General features: G+C 42.6%; 1 protein-coding gene across 1 annotated transcript in view; it reads left to right on the top strand.

Annotated features, from left to right (window-relative positions):
- Positions 1-22,421, top strand: part of SHCBP1 (SHC binding and spindle associated 1) — a 48,643-nt gene that overhangs the window by 12,480 nt on the left and 13,742 nt on the right. Inside the window, exons 9-12 of the mRNA XM_042480700.1 lie at positions 17,094-17,225; positions 19,898-20,016; positions 20,653-20,739; positions 21,378-21,519. Of these exons, the coding sequence (XP_042336634.1) occupies positions 17,094-17,225; positions 19,898-20,016; positions 20,653-20,739; positions 21,378-21,519 (480 nt within the window). The remainder of the gene's footprint in view (positions 1-17,093; positions 17,226-19,897; positions 20,017-20,652; positions 20,740-21,377; positions 21,520-22,421) is intronic.

The following is a 22,421-nucleotide window of genomic DNA, read 5'->3' as shown; positions in this document are numbered from 1 at the left end:
CAAACCATATGTAACATGATGCAAAAAACCTATCAGTGGGTCAGAGGATGCATCCGCACTGCAGATATAATCTGGTTGACAACACTTTTTAACTGCAATGGCTCAATGTTACGGCCAATTCTGGGAGAAGTCGTTTGTTGTGGCACCAGCGCTCGGATAATTTTGCGTGCGGACGCCGTCAGGCAAGGGTGGCACCACCTGGAACTGGCATGCGCTGTGCGCAGAGGAATGAATGGTTTAATGATCAAACTCGGGCATGAGGCTTCCTAGCCTGATTTGAAACCTTGTGTTGCCCTCTTTGTGGCGATAATTACGCCATATTCCAAATGTCTCAACAAATCTATTGTTGCGCAGGGATAGGAAAAAATAACAGGTGGCTTCAGGGTATTAGGTTCGCCTGGCATAGTGATTTGAGTGTTGGCATATGACCCTCGTGGGGACCAGGGTTCCATCCTCGCTTCAGGCAAAAACCCATTGGGTGTCCTTGGGAGAAGTCACACTCTCTTCAGCCTCAGGCGGATGGCATGTACAAATCTTGGAGGTTACCGACAAGGGAAATTGGAAGTATTACTCCGATGGCAATCTGAACGATTTATGGGGTTTAACGCTTTGTGCGATTAAGCCTGCCGCACGCCCAATTTGGTGCATGGCCTGCTATTTTCGGCAAAACAAAAATAAAAGGGAACAGTTCGAATCAATGCCGCATTCACATAATTGCACGAAAACTAGCGGACTTTAAGTGCATGCATTCTGGTCCCACTTTCTTTCATTCGAATTTAAGAGAAATTCCTCTGTTTGATTAAACTCCAAAGAAAAGGCTAACACTAATGAATATCAATGAATACTAAAATAATGATTAGCAAATACCCAACAATGAATAGGGAATAACTAACAATAATAGCTGTGGATGAACTCCGAATGAATCATGAATAATAAAAATGACTAATAATGACTCTGAATATGACTCATGAATAATCTTTAATGAATAACCATAATGACAAAGATACTGAAATACCATAGTGGATAACAAACAATGAACTCGACTACCAAAATTAATATGAATAATAATGAATACCAATCATGAATATTTATGAATAACCAGTAAATCTAATGAATAATAATGAATAGCAACCATGAACATGAAAAATTCTATTGACACAATGAATAACAATGCTAAAGATAATATTGACCAATAAGACTAAAGAATAATATTAATTAATCAAATATAATATATTACAATATAATATTAACAAATATAATAATGAAGGCTTAATGATGAATAATAATTATTATTAAGAATGAATTGAACATAAACCAGAATGGAATGAATAGTAATTGAATATGAATAATAAATAATGAGAACAAACAATGAATTCCCATCTGCGTAATTAATAATACTAATATACAATAATGAAACATGAATAATAACCATGAATACACAACGAAAATGAATAATATAAGACTACCAATAATAACTCTGCATTGAATAATAACTACAATAATGGGAAACATAATGAATACAAACAATCAGTATACATGAATAATGAATATTTATTAATTAAATAATACTTTATGTATAGCCCGCCTCTCCCCAACGGATCGAGGCGGGTCGGTAACAATCATAAACAATCACAATGACATTAATTAAACCCACAATTCTCTAACAAAAATAAAGCTAATGCAATAATAAACCTAGTAACGATAACAAATCAGATAACGACCCATGAAAACAACATAGAATTATACATGGATAACGGAAAATACTGTAATATCAATACATAACAATAAGGACGCTAATGAATACCGAACAATAATAGCGACTATGAAGAATAGAAGAATCAAGTAGCAGATGCTGCTGAGGATTGAGCCATGCATTCCTCCTTTTACTCCCCTCAACGTTCCACGGCCACGGCCTCCCTTTTCCGCTCTCCTATTGGTTCGGAGGCGCTGGCGGTGCTCCCGTCTTGCCCCTCCCTTGCGCTCCTCCGCGTGACGTAAGGCTTGCCCGGGAAAGTTTGAAAAATTGGAGTCGCGCTGAGCAGTGTTTCTGCTCAAGAGGCGGAGGCTTGTCCTGCTGTCGTTCGCGCCATGGCGCTGCAAGCCGGAGGAGCCCCGGGCGGCCCCGCCCCTTTCCGGGCATGGAAGAGGAGCAGAGGCCAGGAGGGAGCCGCCAAGCAGCAGCCCCGGAGGAGGAGGAGGAGTCTCCCGCTGGGCCTCCCTGCTCTCCCCTTCCTTTCCCTGGTACTCTTCTCGTTTCATTTATATAGCAGAACTAACCCGCTTTGAGATCGCCTTAAACTCCCGGCTCAGGAACGTCTGTCGTCTGTCGCCTTCTCTGTCCCGTGGTGCCACTAATGCTGAAAACAACCCCAAACCAGCCCAGGATTTCCAGAGCATGGAAGTGGGTCAGACTGCGTTTATTTTCTGCGTTGCGGAGCGCCATAGAGAGAGAGCTGTGTCATGTACTAGCTCTATAAACTTTGCATTGATGCTCATAGCAAGAGCAAAGAAAAGACGGATCCAGAAAGGGAAAGTGTTCTCTCTGTTGGTGTAGGTGAGTATACTGTATTTGTGGTGTTCTGTTTGTAAAGTGTGGTGTCTGTGTGTATGTTTTGCCATGTAGTATATATATGTGTGTGTCGTATGTAATATGATCTGTGTGTGTGTCTTTGGTTATGTTTAGTTGTGTGGATATATATGTATGTTTGTTTGTTTGTATACTGTGTGTGCCTAATGTGTGTGGTAGTGGCGTTATCATGTGTGTATATATCTATATCTATTGTATGTGTGTTGTATTTGCGTTTGCATATATATGTGTGTTTAGGTTGTGTCTGTCTATCTATCTATAGAGAGAGAGCCTGCATCTGCCATCTGCACCACTTAACTGCCATGGCTCCGTGCTGGCAATTCAGGGAACTGGGTTTGGTGGAGAGACAATTTAGCCTTCTCTGTCAGAGAGCTCTAGTTTCCAACAACGAAACTACCATTCCCAGGATTCCCTAGCAGTGAGCCATGACAGTTAAAGAGTTTCAAACTGATTATTTTTGCCATTGCAGGTGCAAGCCTCTGTATAATATGTATCTCTCTCTCTCTCACCAATATCCAGTATACAGTGAGCTTGGATATCTGCTGGGCTTTGTCCCGGATCCCCTTTGGATACCAAAAGTCCTTGGGATGCTCAAATCCCATAAATATAATGGTAGCGTAAAAAGGAGGTGGTCTCCTGTATAAAATGGCCAAAATCAGGTTTGCGTAGGAAATGCATTGTGGAGTAGGTTTGGGATTTGGAAGTCCAGACAAGGGGGACCTCACCTGTGGAAAAAAAATTAAACAGCGGTGTGACAGCAGTCATAAAGAAGACAGCAATAATAAAAATCAGGAAATAGTCTCATTAAAAAACCAGTCGCAGCGGAATAAAACTTAGGAGGCCTGGTGGGCAATAAAAAAAAAAGTTTTCACACTTTCCGGGAGTTGGAAGTAAGTAAGGAGGGGGAGCGCATTTCTAAGCTACCCCGAAAATGAGATTGTAGGATAATAAGCCGTATTAAAAAATAGGCTGAGATAAATTTTTTTTCTTCTGGGTCCAAGAGTGGGGAGCAAAGCAGAAGTGATGGCAGTGAATATGGGCAGCGCAGTGATGGCAGGCAGTCCCAGGACAAAGCCAGGGACTGCTTTGCAAGAGATGCGCACTGGAAAACAAACCGCTCCCTCTTTCCAGAGTACGTTCCAGACAAGTACCTCCTTTTCTATGAGCGGGTTCAAAGGGCCGACACAGGGACCTACATGCTGGGTAAGTCCACTTCCACAGGTGTGACCTGATGTCCAGGGTTGGTCCACGGTTAGGAATTAATGTGTCCCTTAAAGACATTTAGATCCATGTGGTTCTGCACTGCAGGACCATGTCAAGGCACACAGTATGTTCCAGGCTGGCGTTCCACACTCAGAACAATCCAAACGTTGACACCCAAGTTGAACCTCCCAGGGCTCACATGCCATGGAATCCTGGCGAACTGCCAGTTGGTTGTGGCATGGAAGAGAGGGAAAAGAGAAATGCGCTTGCCTGCTTATCTCTGCGGTCTTGCGTCCGAGCAGGGCCTTATAGCCTTCCTTATGCTGGCATGTGCCGTCCTCACCAGGTTTCCCTGCAGGGAACTATGTCCTTTAATGTACAGCAAGGTTGTCCCATCCCTGCCACAGCAGCCATTCTCTGTCAACTTTCCAGGAAAAAAGGCTGAGGAAGTTGCTGATCTTTTAAACAGGCTGTAAAACCATCCCCAAATATTTAATATGGAAAATTCAGCATGTCCTTCCTCGGAAGAGAATTGGATAAGTGGTTGTGGCCAGTAGTAACTGCCCAGTACTAACCAGGACGACCCTACTTAGTTTCCAGGAAAAAAAAAAATCAAGGGATCGTGTTGCCTAGGGCATTTAGGGCCTCTATAGTTACACTACACCCTAGTGTAGACTCTTCAACAGGCTAGCTATCGAGATAGTGTTGATAAGCTGTGGGTTCCCCCCCCCACCCATCCTCTCGTTCCGTTGGTAATTTGGGTTTTAAGCTGACGTGTAAGCCTCGAAGTGAAACGCAGTTCACCGCAGAGTACTTGGAGAAGGTCCTGGAACCAATCAGGGAGGCAAGCAGTGTGGCACGCAACCCAATGTGTTTGCTGAGGTGCTAGTGAGGTAAATGTTGCCTCAGCTAAATGTTTGCCTTCACTGTTAACATCAGTTAATGGGTAACTGAAATATATTAATGGAGAGAAAAGGAGGGTACTTAAATGGCCAGTGAGAGACCTGGGTGTGCTCAACCTGCGGGGTAGTGTGGCAGGAACATCTGCTGCATTGTCTGGTTCAACCTAAAGGCAAATCCAACTAGGTATTTGTTAACATCACATATATTCGCTATTTGTTATGTCTTTCTAACCCATTGTTGATCAGCATGTTTCAAGGCGAGGTACAGTCATTCAGGTTGTTTTTACAACCAGTCTAAAATGCTTCAAGCAAAGTAACTATTCAGGGAAGCCATGCTGTGCCATTGGTAGCACAGCCAGGGCTTTACTATTATTATTATAAATGTATATACTGTATGGGGAATTGTAATTGCTCAAATGGAATTGGGCTGTGGTACTTAGAAATCTTTTACACCTAATGTATACCAGTCTGAAGTTATAAGAACTCCAGAGGCAACTCCAAGTTACAAGTTTTATTGAAAGAGAAAAGTCCACACGCGCGCCACACACACACAAGTATTTGGTTCAGCACTCTTGGAACCTGATTCAATTCACCCATCCATCTATCGAAAGCAACCCACCCGTCTATGGTCTAGAATTTCTTAGCCAGTGGGCGCCACTGGTCATGCTGACTGCATACTGAGAGTGGTAGTGCCCCTCCCAAGAACTTTCCCAACTGGTATTTGGTGGTTCTGTTATTCTGCCCTGGGGTGGCGTGATGCAGAAAAACTGCATGCCTTAGCTCTTCACTCATCTTCTCAGGTTGTCGATGTGGAGTGACTCTGCTCATCAAGCGTAGTGCGCCTCGTGAGCCATTCCTGTGTGAGACCCGCGAATGTGCCTTTACCCCTGGAGCGCATGCAAGAGCTGCTTGAACTGAGGAGCATCAGCTGCCATTGCAGGTTGTGGGGTTGTGTTTGACGAATCGGGGGAGTTTGATCAGACCGCGCTTGCTATTGAGCACATCAGGTACATTATGGAGGGGCGGTGAGTGACTGTGAGAGGGAATTCACAGGCGGTGATGTAAACTGAACACATCAACTCAAAGTCTTCTAAATTCCCTTTGGAGTAGCTAAGTAACATCTCCTAGGGCAGTGGACCTCAACTCTCGGGATCCTTTATCGAAGGCTTCCTGTGAGTTGAGGACCAAACTCATCTGGGGACCAGTGTCCTGAAAACCATCAATCTAGGGTAGGAGAAACACGAGTGGCTGAAACACCACATCTAAGTGATGATCAGTGGCCCCCCGATGTCATTGGCCGGCAATTTCTGTCAGATAGAGTAGCCCAGGGGAAAAGACAGTTGCAGTCCATCAACATCTGAGTGCTACACAGTCCCCCATGTTCTAGGGCAGGGGGTGGAGATTTTCTCTTTCAGATGTATGTAGACCCCAGCTGTATCGTCCTTGATAATGGCTGCAGATGCTGCACATGGCTCTTTCCTAGTTGTCCTTAACGGGATGTTAAGATAAACCACCTTGAGCCCCCTTACCACCAGGAACCCCAAACAGGTATCTTTCTAAGTTGGCTCATTTCACTATGAATTTCAACAGGAGAAAATGTAAGGTACTGCACTTAGGGTAGAAAAAATGAAAATGGCATAGATATAGGATGGGGGACACCTGGTTTAACGAGACTATGTGTGAAAGGGATCTGGGAGTCCTAGTAGACCACAGGATGAACAGGAGTCACAGCTGTGATGCGGCAGCTAAAAATGCCAATGCTTTTAAGCTGCCATTGAAAGATGTAAAAGTGTATAGATCAAGGGATGTAATAGTTCCACTGCATTCTGCTTTGGTCAGGCCTCACCTGGAATTACTGTGTCCAGTTCTGGTCAGCACAGTTCAAGAGGGGTTTTGACAAGCTGGAGTGTGTCCAGAGGAGAGGGACTAAATGGTGAAAGGTCTGGAAACTCATACCCTGTGAAGGAGTGGTTTAGGGAGCTGGGTATGTTTCAAGCTTTTGGAAAGGATGTGACAAGCTGTAGTGTGTCCACAAGGAGGGCCACCAAAATGGTGAAGGGCCTGGAAAAATGTCTTATGAGGAAAGACTTAGGGGAGCTGGGTATGTTTAATCTGGAAAAGAGACACTAAGAGGTAATATGATAGCCCTGTGTATTTGAGGGGGTTTCACATTGAGGATAGAGCAAGCTTGTTTTCTGCTGCTCCAGAGACAGAACACGGACAATGGATGCAAGCTCCAGGAAAAGCGATTCCACCTAAATATTAGGAGGAACCTCCCGACAGTAAGAGCTATTTGCCAGTGAATGCACTCTTAGAGTCTCCTTCTTGGGAGATCTTTAAACAGAGGCTGGATGGCCATCTGCTGGGGATGCTTGATTGTGAGTTCCTGCATGGCAGGGGATTGGACGGGATGGCCCTTGTGGTCCCGTCCAACCTCTATTCTCATCTCTGAAAATTCAAGCTTTTTGAAGCACTCTGCAACTCAGCCTAGCTCTCAAAAGCCAGCACAGATTGATAAGCACTTTGGAACAGCATGGTTAGCTGGACTTTGTATTCCTATGTATATTGTAGTAAAATAATTAAGCAAAATTCTCTGATGTGAAACGATGCTGAGTTTTAACTCTTAGAAATGCAGAGTTTTTTTCCTCCCTGATAGCAGAATATTCTGCTTGGGATATGGTCTTGTCCAGAGTGTCAGCAGTCGATGGGAAAAGCCTCAGCAGGAGTCCTTAAGAGCAGACAGTACTGTACTATAACAGAGTGGGAAAATATTGCAGTTAGAGGGGAGTATTAGCTCCCTCCTCCAAGGATCTTAGATCCTGAACATTCAAGACTCTCCAAGATCCCCTTTCTCTCATTTTGTTTTTTCTTTTTTTGCAGGTTTTTTTACAAGCACATTTGGCGGAGCGGGATGAAGAGGATGACGATGACTTTGATTACTTTGTCAGATGTGTGGAGCCTCGGCTGAGACTGTAGCCCCTCTACTTGAAGATATTTTTCAGCCTTGGGGTGGGAGTTACTGAACAGCCTGTGCTCCTAATACCATAGGTTGTGCATTGCATGTTTTATGCTTGTGACATAGATTTGGTGCAGAGCAGGTGTGCTGGCTTCAAATATCAGCTGCTAGGGCAACAGCTTTTTTGCCATCCTTCTGTTAGGGAAGGAATGTCATTCAGTTTGACAGTTCAATACCAATACAGAAGACTTGAAGGATCCTAAGAGTAGTGGGAGATCCTAGATGATGAGGGAGACCAAATACAAATCAGTTCAAAGAGATGCAGTATAGGCACTGCAGATATTTGAGAAAGAGGAACACATGTGAGTACAAGTTGAGACTGAAGAGAGGAGTCAAGGCAAAAGGGGTGAGCTATGTATCGCCCTCCAACCCGTGGTTGGACTGTATCTCCCACTGACCTACAATCAACAACGATGCAGCTAAAAAAAATGGCATTATCAGTTTAAAATAATTAAATTATCAATAAAATTAAAAAACAGTTAAAAGCATAATCATTAAAAGGAAAAACAGACAGTACAATACATGAAAAAGCTCTCATGGCCTGAACAGTTAGCTCTTGAAGCCTGTTGGGTGCCTTCAAGTCTTTTCTGACACTAAGGCCACCTCATCATGGGGCTTTCTTGGCAAGATTTGTTCAGAGGAGATTTGCCATTGCCTTCCTCTGAGGCTGAGAGCATGTGACTTGCCCAAGGTCATCCTGTGGGTTTCATGCTTGATCTGGGAATTGAATCCTAGTCTCAAGAGTTGTCGTCCAATACTTTGAGAACTTCACTGTCTACAAAGGCTAGCAAAGAGGGTGCCAATCTAACCTCTCTGGGGAAAGGAGTTTCAGAATCTGCAGGTGGACACCAAGAAGGCCTTCTCTTATTTTCTCATCTGACTAACTGAATATAAGTGGGAAGAGAGAGAAGGGTCTCCGCGCGAAGATCTCAAGATAGCCATAGCAAGATCAATCCTTCAGATAACCGGAACATTGGGCTTTGTAGATCACAACCAGCACTTTAATTGTTCCTGGAAACTGACTGGCAGACAGTACAGTTCTTGCAACAATGGATTGTGGGCTCCCTGGCTTCTTTAGTCCTGAAAGAAAAGAATTTGTGGGGTGCGGAGAGTCCCAGACAGATTGTTAACTCTATCCCATGCATGGTACCTGCATACCACTAGATGGCACAACAGAACTGCTTGTAGGATTTCTGGGGAGGAGAAGCTATTTTTATTTCAAGGCATTCCAACCAAGTTAGAATAATACGATGTCTGAGTTTTCTTCATGACCCAGCTCTGTTCACTGCAGTAGATTAGATGGTGCATTTGGAAACCTTTGACTCTGCGGATGATTTGGACTCCAGTATCGCCAGTCCTAGATGACCTGGGGCGTGCCCAGGAGTCATGGAAGCTGCAATCCAACAACATCTGGAGGGCTACAAGTTCTTCACTCTTGTGGAAGGATAATAAAGCAGGATTTCATTATTATATTCCTCACATAGCACCTCTGCTTCTACCCCCCACCTCTCCTTTGATCTGAAGTGTTACAGCTAATCCCTTTTTGTGAACCACTGGATGTGCACCAGAAAGGTGTACACACCTTTTCCTTCACCTAGGAGCTTCAAGTAAGCCAGATCTTTATGGCTGATTACCTCCCTCACCCTTCCTTCCCCACTGGTAAGAAAACAGCAGCCCATCCCAGGGCTTGACCGCTACAGGTATTGGAGGTGAATGGAATGAAAAAGGGCAAGAGAAGAAAACCCCTGTACCCCATCTGGAAAGGGACTTGTGCACCTAGTAAGCTGCGTTTACTTGTATGTAGGAACTGACGCATACCAGCCAGTGTCAGCAAACATCTGGAGGCTACATTTCTGAAAGATGCATTTTACCAATGATCCCCCCCCCCCCAGCTGTCCTGAATTGGCTACAGTTCATTTCATTGGAGTAAGCTTCATTTTCCTCGGGGCCAGAAAAGTTATTTATTATGCAGGAAGTCTGCATTTGGGATTATTATTTAGAGTATTTGTACCCCAGACTTCAGCCAAAAAAGCCTCCCTGGGCAGCTTACAAATCACTATTTGACAGTTCCTTGCTCTCAGGCTTGCGATCTAAATAAGTCATGACACATGAGGAGAAGGTGGGATGACGTGGGGAGTAGATTAAGTCCAGGAGATGCTGGCTGTGCTTCTCCCCCAAAGAGGACAGAGCAATGGATCAGTGATGGTCACTTGTAGAAGTCCTTCAGGCTTTCTGAAGTTTGTTTTGTAGAGGTTGTCAGGCTTGATTCCTGGTACAGAACATTTTCAGGCCTCCTCACAGAACCCTTCTTCCAATTTATATTCTAGATATTACGACATCATTGAAGACCGTTGTCCCATCTGCTCTGGTTGCTGAGTACCAGAGCCGTCTTTCGCGTGTGAAGAGCTCTATCGGAGTTTCTAGACTTCAGGAACAGCATCTCGGGAGCTGATTCTGACTCTGAAGCAGAAAATGTCTCTGTGGTGGAAGGGATGAAACTCTATGAAAGGATTGGAATCTGAAACAAAAGCTGAAGCTCATCGAAAATCCTCTGTTGAGGTAAGCCTCAGTGTTTACTTTATTAAATGTTTTAGATTCCCATTTGATTTAAAGCTGTGATGAAATAGGTCCGTATAGAAATAGTATAGCCCTCCAATATTGTTAGACTGCAGCTCAGCAGCCTAGCCAGTATAGCTTGTGAGCTTGTTTTTGCTGCGCCAGAAACAGGACCCAGACAATGGATGCAAGCTACAGGAAAGAGATTCCAACTCAGTATTAGGAGGAACGTCCTGATAGTAAGGCTCTTTGATAGTGGAACACACTCCCTTGGAGTGTGGTGGAGTCTCCTCCTTGGAAGTCTTTAAACAGAGGCTGGATGGCCATCTGTCAGGTATGCTATGATTGGGAATTCCTGCATGGCAGGGGGTTGGACTGCATGACCCTTGTGGTCTCTTCCAGCTCTATGATTCTATGTGGAGTACTGGGACTTGTAGTCCAACACATCTAGAAGGCCACCTGATTCCTAGTCCTGAAGTTGATGAATGGGTATCCCCTCTTCAAAATTGGTTTCCGAAGGCAGTAGCAAACTACTGAATATGCCTTGCCTAAGAAAACTTATGAGATCATGGGGTCGCCATAAAGCACAAAGTGCATGCAACACACATCATGTTGGACTGTCACTCCTATCATCTCTCCTCATTAGTTATCCTGGCTAGGGCTAATGGGAATTGCAGTCCAGAAGTGTCTGGAGGGCCACAAGTGCATCCCCCCATCAGGATTGCAGTCCCCTAAGAAAATGGGGGACCACCTATGATTATTCTATCTTTTTGAAGGTACGTGTTTGCTTATCAAAAACACGCCCGCCTCCAGCAAAAGGTGTGCGTCCGTCTCTGACACCACAGTTACTCACGTTGTGTCTTCTGTATGATGTCAAGCCTTTTGGAGTGCCTCTTTCGGGACAAACTTTCCCCGGAGTCTTTTAATAGAGAAATAGAAATCCAGGTACATTCATAATTTCTTTTTCACAGCAGCTTTTTATTACCTGATTCCCCACCCCTGTCTAAGTAAGCAATCTGTGTTTATTTATTCTTCTTTCTGCACATAGAAGATGGAGAGAGGGAACTCCACTTTTAAGTAAGTTGCTTACAAAGTCTTAGTAACAGAATGAAAATTTAAAAATGAAATTAATTCCATTAATTAAATTAATTAATATTAACTTATAATTAACAATGGACTAATTTAATAATACATTCTTTATACATTAAAATATGAAAAGTTATTATATTAAATGATAGTATAGTTTGAATTAAAGCAATTAAATTTTAATTTATTTTTTAAGTGAAATGAAATTTTTAGAAATGAACTGGCTCCTCGGCCCTCCAAATTCATGACCGTTCATGATCGCTCCCCTGTTCTCTGGAGATAGCAAAATGGAAGGCTTTCAATCTTGATTAATTCAATAATGAAGTCAGATTTCACAAAGATGAAAAAGTTCTGCTTTCAATTCTGGCTGTTCTAATATCTCTAACTAGTATGCCTCAGAGCAGCACCTCTGTGTATCTTAAAGTTCAATGAGTTGATATGAAACAACAAATCCTGTTGGGTTGCACTGTTTCCATCCATAGGGATGGAAAGAATATTTATAATGTTTAGTTCCCAGCTCAAAAAATGGGTTTCCCAATGGTCAGGAACCTATACTGGGAAAATAATAAGCCTAATAAAATTTTGCCGTTTTTTCTCTTGGTATTTGATGTCCTTGTAGGACTTATTCTGTGGAGAAGATGGTTTGGATGTGTATACAGTACTCTGAACCAGGGACCCTCTATGTGTCTTGGAGACATGTTTTTCAGCCCTCCTCACCTTCTAGAAGGCATTTTGGAATGATATTTGAGGCAAAAAAGTGACTCCTGGGGGATCCACAGGGGCTCCAAACATGTGAAATGCCCTTTTAATCACTAGAGATCATTGGGGGGGGGGGGGTGCATGTGACCCCATGGGCCTCACTTTGCCCACCCCTGCTGTAACCATGAAGGTGTGAAATTGAAATAACTAAAGAAAAAGGTTGCTGTTTTTCCTTCCAGACTCTCGTTTTTTTATGGTTTCTCACTCGCTCTCTCTTTCTTTTTGCAGTCCGTTCCACCGTGACCACTGTCTCTGCTGTTCATGCTTGCTCGAAGGGGATAGATCATCATTGTCCAGGGCATTATACAGTTGAAGGTGCATTACACATTGCAGACTCTATTGAAATTGAAGGTAGGGATTTCTGTTTGTAACCTGCTTCACTTATGTGCCTTCTCTTCAAAGCAGGAGTGGATTGACACTTCTCTCCAGATTTCATTGCAGCTCGAAGTAGTTCTTATGCTGCTAATAAAGATGATAGCATCTACTCCTCTGCAGCTCTGCAACAGGAGTTGGACTATCCAGGTGCAGACCCATGACCCATCTGTCACTGGTGAAAATATCTCATAGCCACATAGTCACTGGTGGGGATACTGGGAGATGCAGTCAGCAACTTCAAAGAGAGCTTGGAGACTAGCCAAGAATCCTCTTGGTGACTCTTCTACTGGGTGACTCCCTTTACACTATCATAAACACGTTTAAGAGTGCATTGCACGAAGAAAGCCTGTGTGCCTCTTTCACCAACCTTTGGCTTTGGCTGTCCAAGCTGAACGATTCCCTGACACAGCTCTATCCCTTGCCCAGCAGATTGGCCATGGGTCTGCACCCAGTTACTATATGGCTCATTGAAAGCTGGCAGAGATGTAGATGCCATTCTCTTTAGTAGCAGCATAAGTGCTGTGTTGAAGCTTTATGCACTGCTGGCAGTTGAACAGGATCTTGGCCACTGACCAAAAAGAATTATTGTTGGTTTTTTTGTTTTTGTGTGGCCAACCCTATGGCGAACCTGCCACTGGGTTTCTTGGCGAGATTCTTCAGAGGGTTTGCATTTGCCATTCTCTGTAGATGAAGGAGTGTGACTGCCCAGATCATCCGGTGGTTTACATGGCCGAGTGTGGAATTTGAACTCTGCCCTCCAGATCATAGACCACATCAAAACCACTCCACCACATTATAAAGAGTGATAACCTACTTATATATTCCCATGCCAGGAACTTTTGGGATACAAGGGCCATCATCCCTAGTAGCCCTATGGGTACAATAATACAAAGTAATATTGGCACAGATGGATCTACTTATTATTTTATGTCATCATCTAGCAAATGACTCTACCAATGAAAATGCTCCTGGGTTATCTTGGGAAAAATGTCTTTTTTATGCCACGTAGCTCCCCTGGAGCCGCCTCCGCTGTAGGCATCCCGGTGCTTGTTCAGTTTTCCAAAGACCTTCAGGTCCCCCATACAGTGTTAATATAATAGGCTGGTGTACCACTGTGGGGTTGCTGTCGCATTCTGCTGCTGCTTGCGTCTTGATCTTTATCTTGTCACACACGTTAATGGAAAGAGAGCCAAGGGTTTAATTTCCTGCTGTTCCGCTTCTATCTTCCCTCCCTCTTTGGCACTCTTTGTTTTTTTCTTTATATTTTCTTTTCCCTTATGGTGGATTTCCCCCTCCCCTTTTCTTTCTGTCTCTCGACTCCTTTTGATTTATACAGGATATCTGTGGCAGTGTGCAATGCCCCTGCAGGATATGGGGTTTCAATAAATTATTTATCAGAGGAGCAAGGCTAAGATAGTTTGGGCACACGGTGGTATTATGACCAATCGCATCCCATCAGAGAGGTCAGGCGAATGTTAGCAAGCAAATTAAAGTATACTAGACCGACCATTGCCACAAGCTTTTAAGGAACAAAGCCTACGTCTCGTTTATTCATGGAGTTGACTTGCTGATTGAACAAGTGCCAGGTAGTCTCTTATCGCTTGTGGTTTTGAGGTTCGGTCCCCCTCCATCCCTGTTTTGAAAGCCGGAGCATAAAAGCATTGGCTGACATTTTGACAATATGTATATTCATGATGTTGGAAGAGCATTAATGATGTAGGAGGCGTTTTTTGTGGAAAGCAACCAGAGTGGGGAAAGAAGTTACCTATAATGGTTAGCTTTTTTGCTTTCTTTTAAAGAAGGCAATCATAAAAAAGTATAACAAATATGTAAAGTCATATTTTAGAAATTATGCAAAAGTGGGAACCTGTTTGAGGTTCTGCATTCAAAAAACTATGGTCTCTAGCATCTGGAGGTCTTCCAGTGCAACTCTATAGTCAACTTCAGTCAGAATACTGTGGCCTGTTACAGACAGCCAAATAAAGCTGCTTCGAGTCACAGTGGAGATATGGTGTTCAATGAGCATGCGTCTCTAAGAGTCCAGAAGTCGCACCAAAGCCATGTTCCAGCCCTAAGGACTGGAGTGTGGCTTTGGGTGACTTCTGGACTCTAGGACGCATGCATCTTGAAACACCATACCTCCACTGTGACTCGAAGCAGCTTTATTTTGGCTGTCTGTAACAGGCCAGTGTTCACTTATCCGTAGCAAGTGGGAATGTATCCCTCATGGATACAGCAGTCATACTGTTGAACTTTTGGGATGTAGTAGTAAAGCCTACTCATTGGGTCTAAAACTATTTTTTAACTTTTTGGAGTTACTTTTGGCTGTTCTTTTTTCTATTTCTAATGAATAAAAAATGAAAATAAAGACCAATTGCTTCACACTTTTAAAAATCAAGTTCCAAATTCTGGTTTTAGTTTTGGTTACCAAATGGGAAACAATACTGTGCACACTAAATGCAAGACTATGCGGTGTTAATTTTACATACCTTGTAAATATCTGAAAATATGTGATTAAGGGGGGAAAGCAAGTAAAAGTTCATTTGCTGTGGTGTAAATGCTTCTATTTCAAGTCTTTATTGGGCAGTGCATCCTATAAATACATTAAGAAATGGCAACTCAATAACAGCCTCTTTCCTTATATTATATAGATATTAAGGAAAACATCATGTTAATAATTTTTAATGAAACAAGACACTGCTAAACATGGAAAACTGTATGCAGGGAGAAAGGCAGTTATGGTAAATTTTCCATTTCTGAATTTTTTCTACTTCTGCATCGCTGAAATGGCTCCTCTTAGCAACAATTTTTAGGGCTTCCATGTCAATGGTGCAGTGAATTTCTTCTGGGCTATAGTCCGAACTTCAAAGGAGCTATTCAAGGTACTGAGCCCCATTGCCCACATAGGTTGAATACCTTGTTTAGCTTAATTAATGTTTAGACAAAAACTTAGAAGGGATTTACTGCCCCACTAATGTAGAATCTCCCAGGCTCTTGGTAACTCTTTATGGCTCTCTCTTTTGGATTTCTAAGTGCTCAACTGAAGTGCTAGAATCTGAGGATGGAATGAAAATTTAATGATGGGGGAAGAATTCTTATGTGGGGGGCAATGCTCACATCCCCCTCATGGATACATCCATGGACATTGGGGCGGCCATACTGAAAACTGGAGATGGCATCTGCAATGGCTGTATGGAAAAAGGGATTTCATCAGGTATTGCTTGTCAGGCAACTAGGAACACCTGGAATTCCTTCTGTTATAAATATAACTATTGAAGATACAAGAGCCCTCTCCAGTTTTCACTCTGGGATCCTGATAAGACACTGACATTTGCCAGGCTTCCTTGTTCCCTCTAAGCTGGGGCTGGGCAATTTCAGAAGTTCTGGGGGCCAGTTTTTCACCAACCCATCATGGACCCTCCTGCCAAAGCTCACAGTGACTATAATCTGCTTCCAGCTTCAAAACTTTTAACAAACTTTTTGAAAACCAACCATGCAGGAGCCTTGTGCCTTGTTTTAAAGAAGAATCACATTTCCTGGAACACAATTCTCTGTGTTTTAACCATTTTTTCTGGGGGGTGGGTGGGTTGGTTGTGATTTTGATGGGGGTTCCATATGGGTTCTCCATCTATGCTTAGGATGAGATAGACAACTGTTTTCAGGAAGTATTGGTGATAGGGGTTAACCCTGGGATTTCTCTAGAGACCTCCTGCTCTCCCAAGTGGGGAACGCCAGTAGTTTGCATGGAATCTTTGCTTAGGGGGAGATGAGACTTCCCAGGACCATCTCTAAGCCAGAGGGGATCCAGATCGTGGACTGCAAGTCATACTCTGACATTCCGACCATTGTACTGCACTGGATCTTAGGAGTTACAATTACCTTTCCCTGAATACAAATGAATGGTTGTGGGTTTGGTGTTATTTTCTAGCTGCATCTTCCTAAAACTTTCCTCTTAGTCGGCTAGTTTTTATGGAGTCCTTACCTGTGTCTTGAACAAGTGCTTGTGGGTGTTGTTGGGGAGGGGGGTGATTCCAGAAAGATCTTGTGGCTGTAATGGTATCTGTATTATTGCCTGCCTTATTATTCTTGCTAGCGACAAGCCATAAAATCTTTACATGCTCGTAAATTGCTCTAAGTGGTTCAGAGTAAACAATTTTAGATAGCTTAGTTAACTCAGCATTGTGTCTTTTTTTTTCTAAAGTGCATGCAGTTGGGAAGGTTTACTTAGATGTCATAGCCACACACACATATAAGAAAATCATGGGTTACTAAAACATGATTGGGCCTCTATAATAGTTGAATATTCTCTTTAATGTGACAAAGCATAATGTAGTGGCTACTTGAAAACAATAACTGGACATGAGGAAAAAGTTGTCTTAAAGCTCTTTGTGTCTATCTGGCCTGTTGTAACATCTTAGTTAATACCACAAGGTAGAGATCTCAGATTCACATCTTGGTATGGCCATCAGCTGGTCATAGTTGCTTGTTTATTTGCTTCCATCCAGATTGGAATAACACAGCCCTTAAATGAGTTCCATTTTATCCCAAATTGCAATAACTCACATATCCATAATATTTTCCTTCTCTATTTTTTTTTAATTCTCTAAAGGATATGGTTTTCCAGATGACATAGTAATAGAAGAACGAGGGAAGGCCGATGTTTTTGTGGAGTGTACGGGCGCCAATGTGAAAATCTCCAGCTTGAAGCTTGTCCAGCATGATGCGGTGGAAGGTATCTTGAGTAAGTTCCTTGAGGTTGGTTTCAGATCTCTCAGTTCTGGTTAGCACAGTTCAAGAGGGGTACTGACAAGCTGGAGTGTGTCCACAGGAGAGGGACTAAAATGATGAAAGGTCTGGAAACTATGCCCTGTGAGAAGTGGCTTAGGGAGCTGGGTATATTTAGCCTGGGTATATTTTGGCTAAGATCAAGTGTAGTGTGTGTAGCCTGGGGAAAAAAAGTTTAAGATTTGACATGATAGCCATGTTTAAATATTTGAAGGGGCTTGAGGATGGAGCGAGCTTGTTTTCTGCTGCTTCAGAACCTAGGAGACGGAGCAATAGATTCAAAGTACAGGAAAGGAGATGCCACTTAAATATTAGGAAGGATTTGCTGACAATAAGAGCTGTTTGACAGTAGAATATACTGCTCTGGAGTGTGGTTGTCTCCTTTGGAGGCTTTTAAACACAGGCTGGATGGTCTTCTGTCAGGGATGCTTTGATTGTGTGTTGCTGCATGGCAAGGGGATGGTATGGGTGACCCTTGGGGTTTCTTGCAACGCTATGATTCTATTATCATAAGTTGACAGTGCTCTCTCTCTTTTACACACACACACACACACACACACATACAGACTTGGGATCTTCAAACTATTCAAGGCATTAAATGGTCTTGAGGGCACTGTCAGATGGTAATGTATCTTCAATATGTGGTAAGCCAACCCTGCTGCATTTTGGGAAGGATGCTGTGGCTCATTCTGCTGAGTGGTGCCCTAGGCCTCTGTCCCAATGTACAACACTGATGGTTGTATGGATAACCAGGCAGTGCTAGCTATCACACAGTGCAATTCTTCTAATAAAGTGCTGCTCCTGAAGATCCAAAGGCACTATTTTCTTTCAATTGGTATAATTGATTGCTAGAGCATGCCATGATGACTACTCTGATACCAAAAGTATTATTTTCATTTTCTCATTTACTTTTTATTCTAATTTTTGGGATGGGGCTTTTCACTGGGAAGCTGCCTCCAATCCCCCCTTCCTCCATGCACACACCCCATTTGAATTTGACAGTAATCCTGTTGGCTGTGTCCTTCTGCCTTTTGGAGTAGGTGCTAATTAACACTTCGTCATGGAGAGGTAGATTTGAATAACAAATGTGACATGGGCTAACAAGACTATTTCAACACCTTTTTATGTGAAAATATATTCACACACAAAAATGCTGGGCGGGGGGCTTGGGCCACTGTTGGAAAAAAGTACTAACTGCATGTCCCTAAAATATTCTTAGGCTAACTTTCCTTACAGTGTTTGTGCTTTTGAAAACATTTAGCATAGGAAGTACTTTGTGTGTAGTTAAAATTGTAGAATTGGCTATCATAAGCTCCAACGTTGGCTACCTAATTGAATAATTTTTAAGGTATTATACACCATCAGGGAAGACAGGACCATTAGTGGCTGCCAGTTGTGATAACTGTGTGGAATCATAGAGTTGGAAGGGATTGTAAGGGCATCTAATCCCTTCCAAAATATACAACTAAAGCACTCTTGAGAGATGGCCATCTAACCTCTGTTTAAACACTTCCAAAAAAGGGAGAGTACATCACCCTCTGAAACAGTCTATTCCACTCTCAGACAGCTCTAATAGGCAAGAAGTTCTACCTGATGTTTAGGTGGAATTTCTTTGCTTGTACAGTGGGCCCTTAGTTTGGTTCCAGAGCACTCCATGGATACCAAAATCCATGGATGCTTAGGTCCCATTAAATACATTGGCCTAGTAAAATGGCAAACTCAAAATATGCCTTTTGGGATGTGTGTGTGTGTGTGTGTGTGTGTATACATTTTAAGTATTTTCAAGCTATGGATGGTTGAATCTATGGATAATGAATCCATTGATATGGAAGGCTGACTGTAATATGAATCCATTGTTTTGTGTTCTGATTTCTGGAGCACCAGAAAACAAGTTTGCTCTATCTTCTACATGACACCCCTTCAGATTTGAAGATGGCTCTCATATCATCTTTCAGTCTCTCACCAGGGAGGGTTGCAGCCTTTGGGGTGTTGGGAATTACTATGCATGGGAATTGAGCATCCATGGATTTTGGTATCCATGGGGCATCCTGGAGCCAAACCCCAGTGAATACCAAGGATTTCAACTCTCAGAAACCCTAGGCAGTATAGCCAACTGAGAAAAATGCTAAAATGGCTGCATATGTCCCACTCTGATGCCCCTTTGGCTGTGTAATGAAGCCTAGTTTTCAGAATGTGATTCCTATTAGGAGTCATTGCTTTCTATCATCATCATCAGTAATTGCAAGCTCTCATCCTTCCCACACTTATAGGATTAAATGGTAAGGGTTTCAGGATCCCTTTCACACTGACCATTTATATCACTACAATTCCACTTTAACTCGCATGGTTCCCTCCTATGGAATCATGGGACATGCGACTTATGGAGGAGCATTTAGAATTTTCAGCCAAAGAGCTCTAGTGACCTATTGAACTATAAACCCCAAGATGAGGCCATGACATTCAAAGTGGAATCTTAATGCTATAATTGTATACGACCCCAGATTGGATAGCATGTTTGCTTAGAGCTGGGTTGGAGGAAAGGATGAACCATTACCCATCATTGTCCCCAGTCTTTCTGGTATCACATTTGCCTCACATTTTATGTGTGATGTTATTTTTGTGTTACAGGTGTTCACCAAGGGAAAACTATGCTAGAGAACTGTGTCTTACAGTGTGAAACCACTGGAGTTGCTGTCCGAACATCAGCTGAGTTTTTAATGAAAAACTCAGACTTGTATGGTGCAAAGGTAAAAACTGCTTTTGACTTCTGTTTGGTTATTTACAGTTCAGTGCTTCGCATACATGGCTATACACGGCTTCCAGCTTACACAGAAGCTGCATCACAATTAAAGTAATGGTGCATGTGCCGCCCTGATCCACAAGGATGCGCCTCATTATTTGCAGTGGGGTGCGAGCATGTGCTGATTTCCCCTTATGCGGGGGGATCCAGAACAGATTCTCTGTGTAAGGGAAGGGCCCGCTGCATTTAGATAGAAACAACTCCCACCATGTTCAGCGAGACTTTTTCCCTAGTCGGTATTAAAGATAGCCTCGGAAAAGTATGTGTTAGCAAGCTTGGTATGTTTGTTGTTGATGTTTGTCAATGACCCCTCCAAATCTTTCAATTTAGAAACTTAGCTTGCATGGTGTAGTGGTCTGGTCTACAACTCTGGAGTTCAGGGTTCGATTTTCCGCTTGGTCATGGTAATCCACTGGGTAACCTTGGGCGAGTCACACACTCAACCCCAGAAAACCCCGTGATAAAAAACTCAGCCTTAGGGTTGCCATAAGTTGGAGGCAACTTGAAGGCACACAACAGCCAAGGAACTTAGTGTATGCTTTTAAGAATGTTTATTAATAGCTTGCTCTGATCTTAATTTCAGGGTGCTGGTATTGAAATCTACCCAGGAGGTACGTGTACCTTGACAGGAAATGGCATCCACCATTGCAAAGAGGGAATTCTCATAAAAGTAAGTTGTGGCTTAAATGCAGAGCTTTCCACATAGAGCTGGGGAGCAAATGTAGTCACTCAATTAGAATTGTGTCTTATGGCCCCATACAGACAGGCCAAAATAAAGCTGCTTTGGGTCACTTTGGAGGTATGCTCTTTAAATGACGCATGCGTACCAAGAGTCCGGAAGCCGCACCAAAGCCACAATCCAGTCCTAAGGACTAAAGCACAGTTTTGGTGCAGCTTCCGGACTCTTGGGATGCATGCATCATTTCAACAGCATACCTCCAAAGTGACCCGAAGCAGCTTTATTTTGGCCTGTCTGTATGGGGCCTTATGTTTCTTTTTACAAGGGAGGGTTAAACATCAACAGTGTTTTTCTAGTACTAGGGTATATGTTATTTTCTTTTTGTCCTCTCTTAAGGAGCTATGGACAGTTATGGTGCTAGTCTTGCAACAACACAGAGGAAAGCATTTTAGGGCATGGAATCACCTAATAAGTATCATGGCTGAGCAATGATCCATTTTTTACCTATACAGAACTGGGGTGGGCAATTGAGTTGGGGACCAGGGGCCAATTTTCCCCAGAGCCTGAGGAAGTCCAAACACCTCAGCTCTCCTTTGCAGTCTCTCTCACTCAGTTTTCTTGCCTTTCAGGACTTTTTAGATGAGAACTATGACATTCCCAAGATAACAATGGTGAACAATGTAATCCACAACAATGAAGGGTATGGTGTCGTCTTGGTGAAACCTGCAGTCACTTTGGATGTGAAAGAGAATCCTTTAGAAAGTGTGGAAGGTATTTTCATTACAATTATATTTATTTATATTCTGCCTTTTTCCCCAGCCTATGACTCAATGGAACTTACAAAGTTTAAAACAGATAAGGCTAAAAAATTTGTTATGCAAACTTTAATCCTAATCTTACTTGTTTTTTTCAAGTTTAGTTTTAATTTTTAAAAATTCACTTATTCCAAGGGAAAAAGAAGTATTAGGGCTAAAACATACATAATTAAATAAGATTTTCTTTTCTACCCCAGCAGCACTAGAGCACTGGTTTGTAGCCAAGGCTGGCTCCAAGACAAGCTTAGATCAACTAAAATCTTTCCCTGAATCTAAGAGAAGGTACCCAACAGCAGCAATAATCTAATTAAATTAGGAGCAAGAAGCCAATACATGCTAAGAAGACTTAAGAGCAGCAAATCTAGTTATTAAGGGTTTTCATCATGCAAGTGGAAATGAAATGGCTCTTCTTTTGCAGTGGCAATGGAAAAGAGACAAAAGAACTTTGGATATTTCAGAACAGCCTATACACCTCAGCTCCATTGTGGTAGAACTGAAAGATGGCTGTGTTAATTTGAAAAATCAGTATACAAAGGGATCTTGTAGCACCTTTAAGACTAACTGGTAGCATGAGCTTTTGTAGACTTGGGCCTACTTTCTCAGATGTATGCGGAAGTAGGCTCAAGTCTATGAACACTTAGCCACCAGTTTCTTTATTTCGGTTAGACTCAAAGGTGCTACAAGATCCCTTTGCATACTTGAAAGACAGATTAAGCTATTAAAAAAACCTTAGTTGCTAGTGTGCTTCTGATCTGATGCTGGTGATGACATTTCAAAAATTCATGCTGCCAGCTTCTTTCTTTCAGTCAGTTCCATTGTGTTCACTTGCTTGTGTATTAAAATAATAAATAATAATAA

This window comes from Sceloporus undulatus, chromosome 8 (assembly GCF_019175285.1).
Source record: "Sceloporus undulatus isolate JIND9_A2432 ecotype Alabama chromosome 8, SceUnd_v1.1, whole genome shotgun sequence".
Lineage (NCBI taxonomy): Eukaryota > Metazoa > Chordata > Lepidosauria > Squamata > Phrynosomatidae > Sceloporus > Sceloporus undulatus.
Note: the sequence above shows the minus strand (reverse complement) of the source record. Positions and strands in the feature narration are given on the sequence as shown.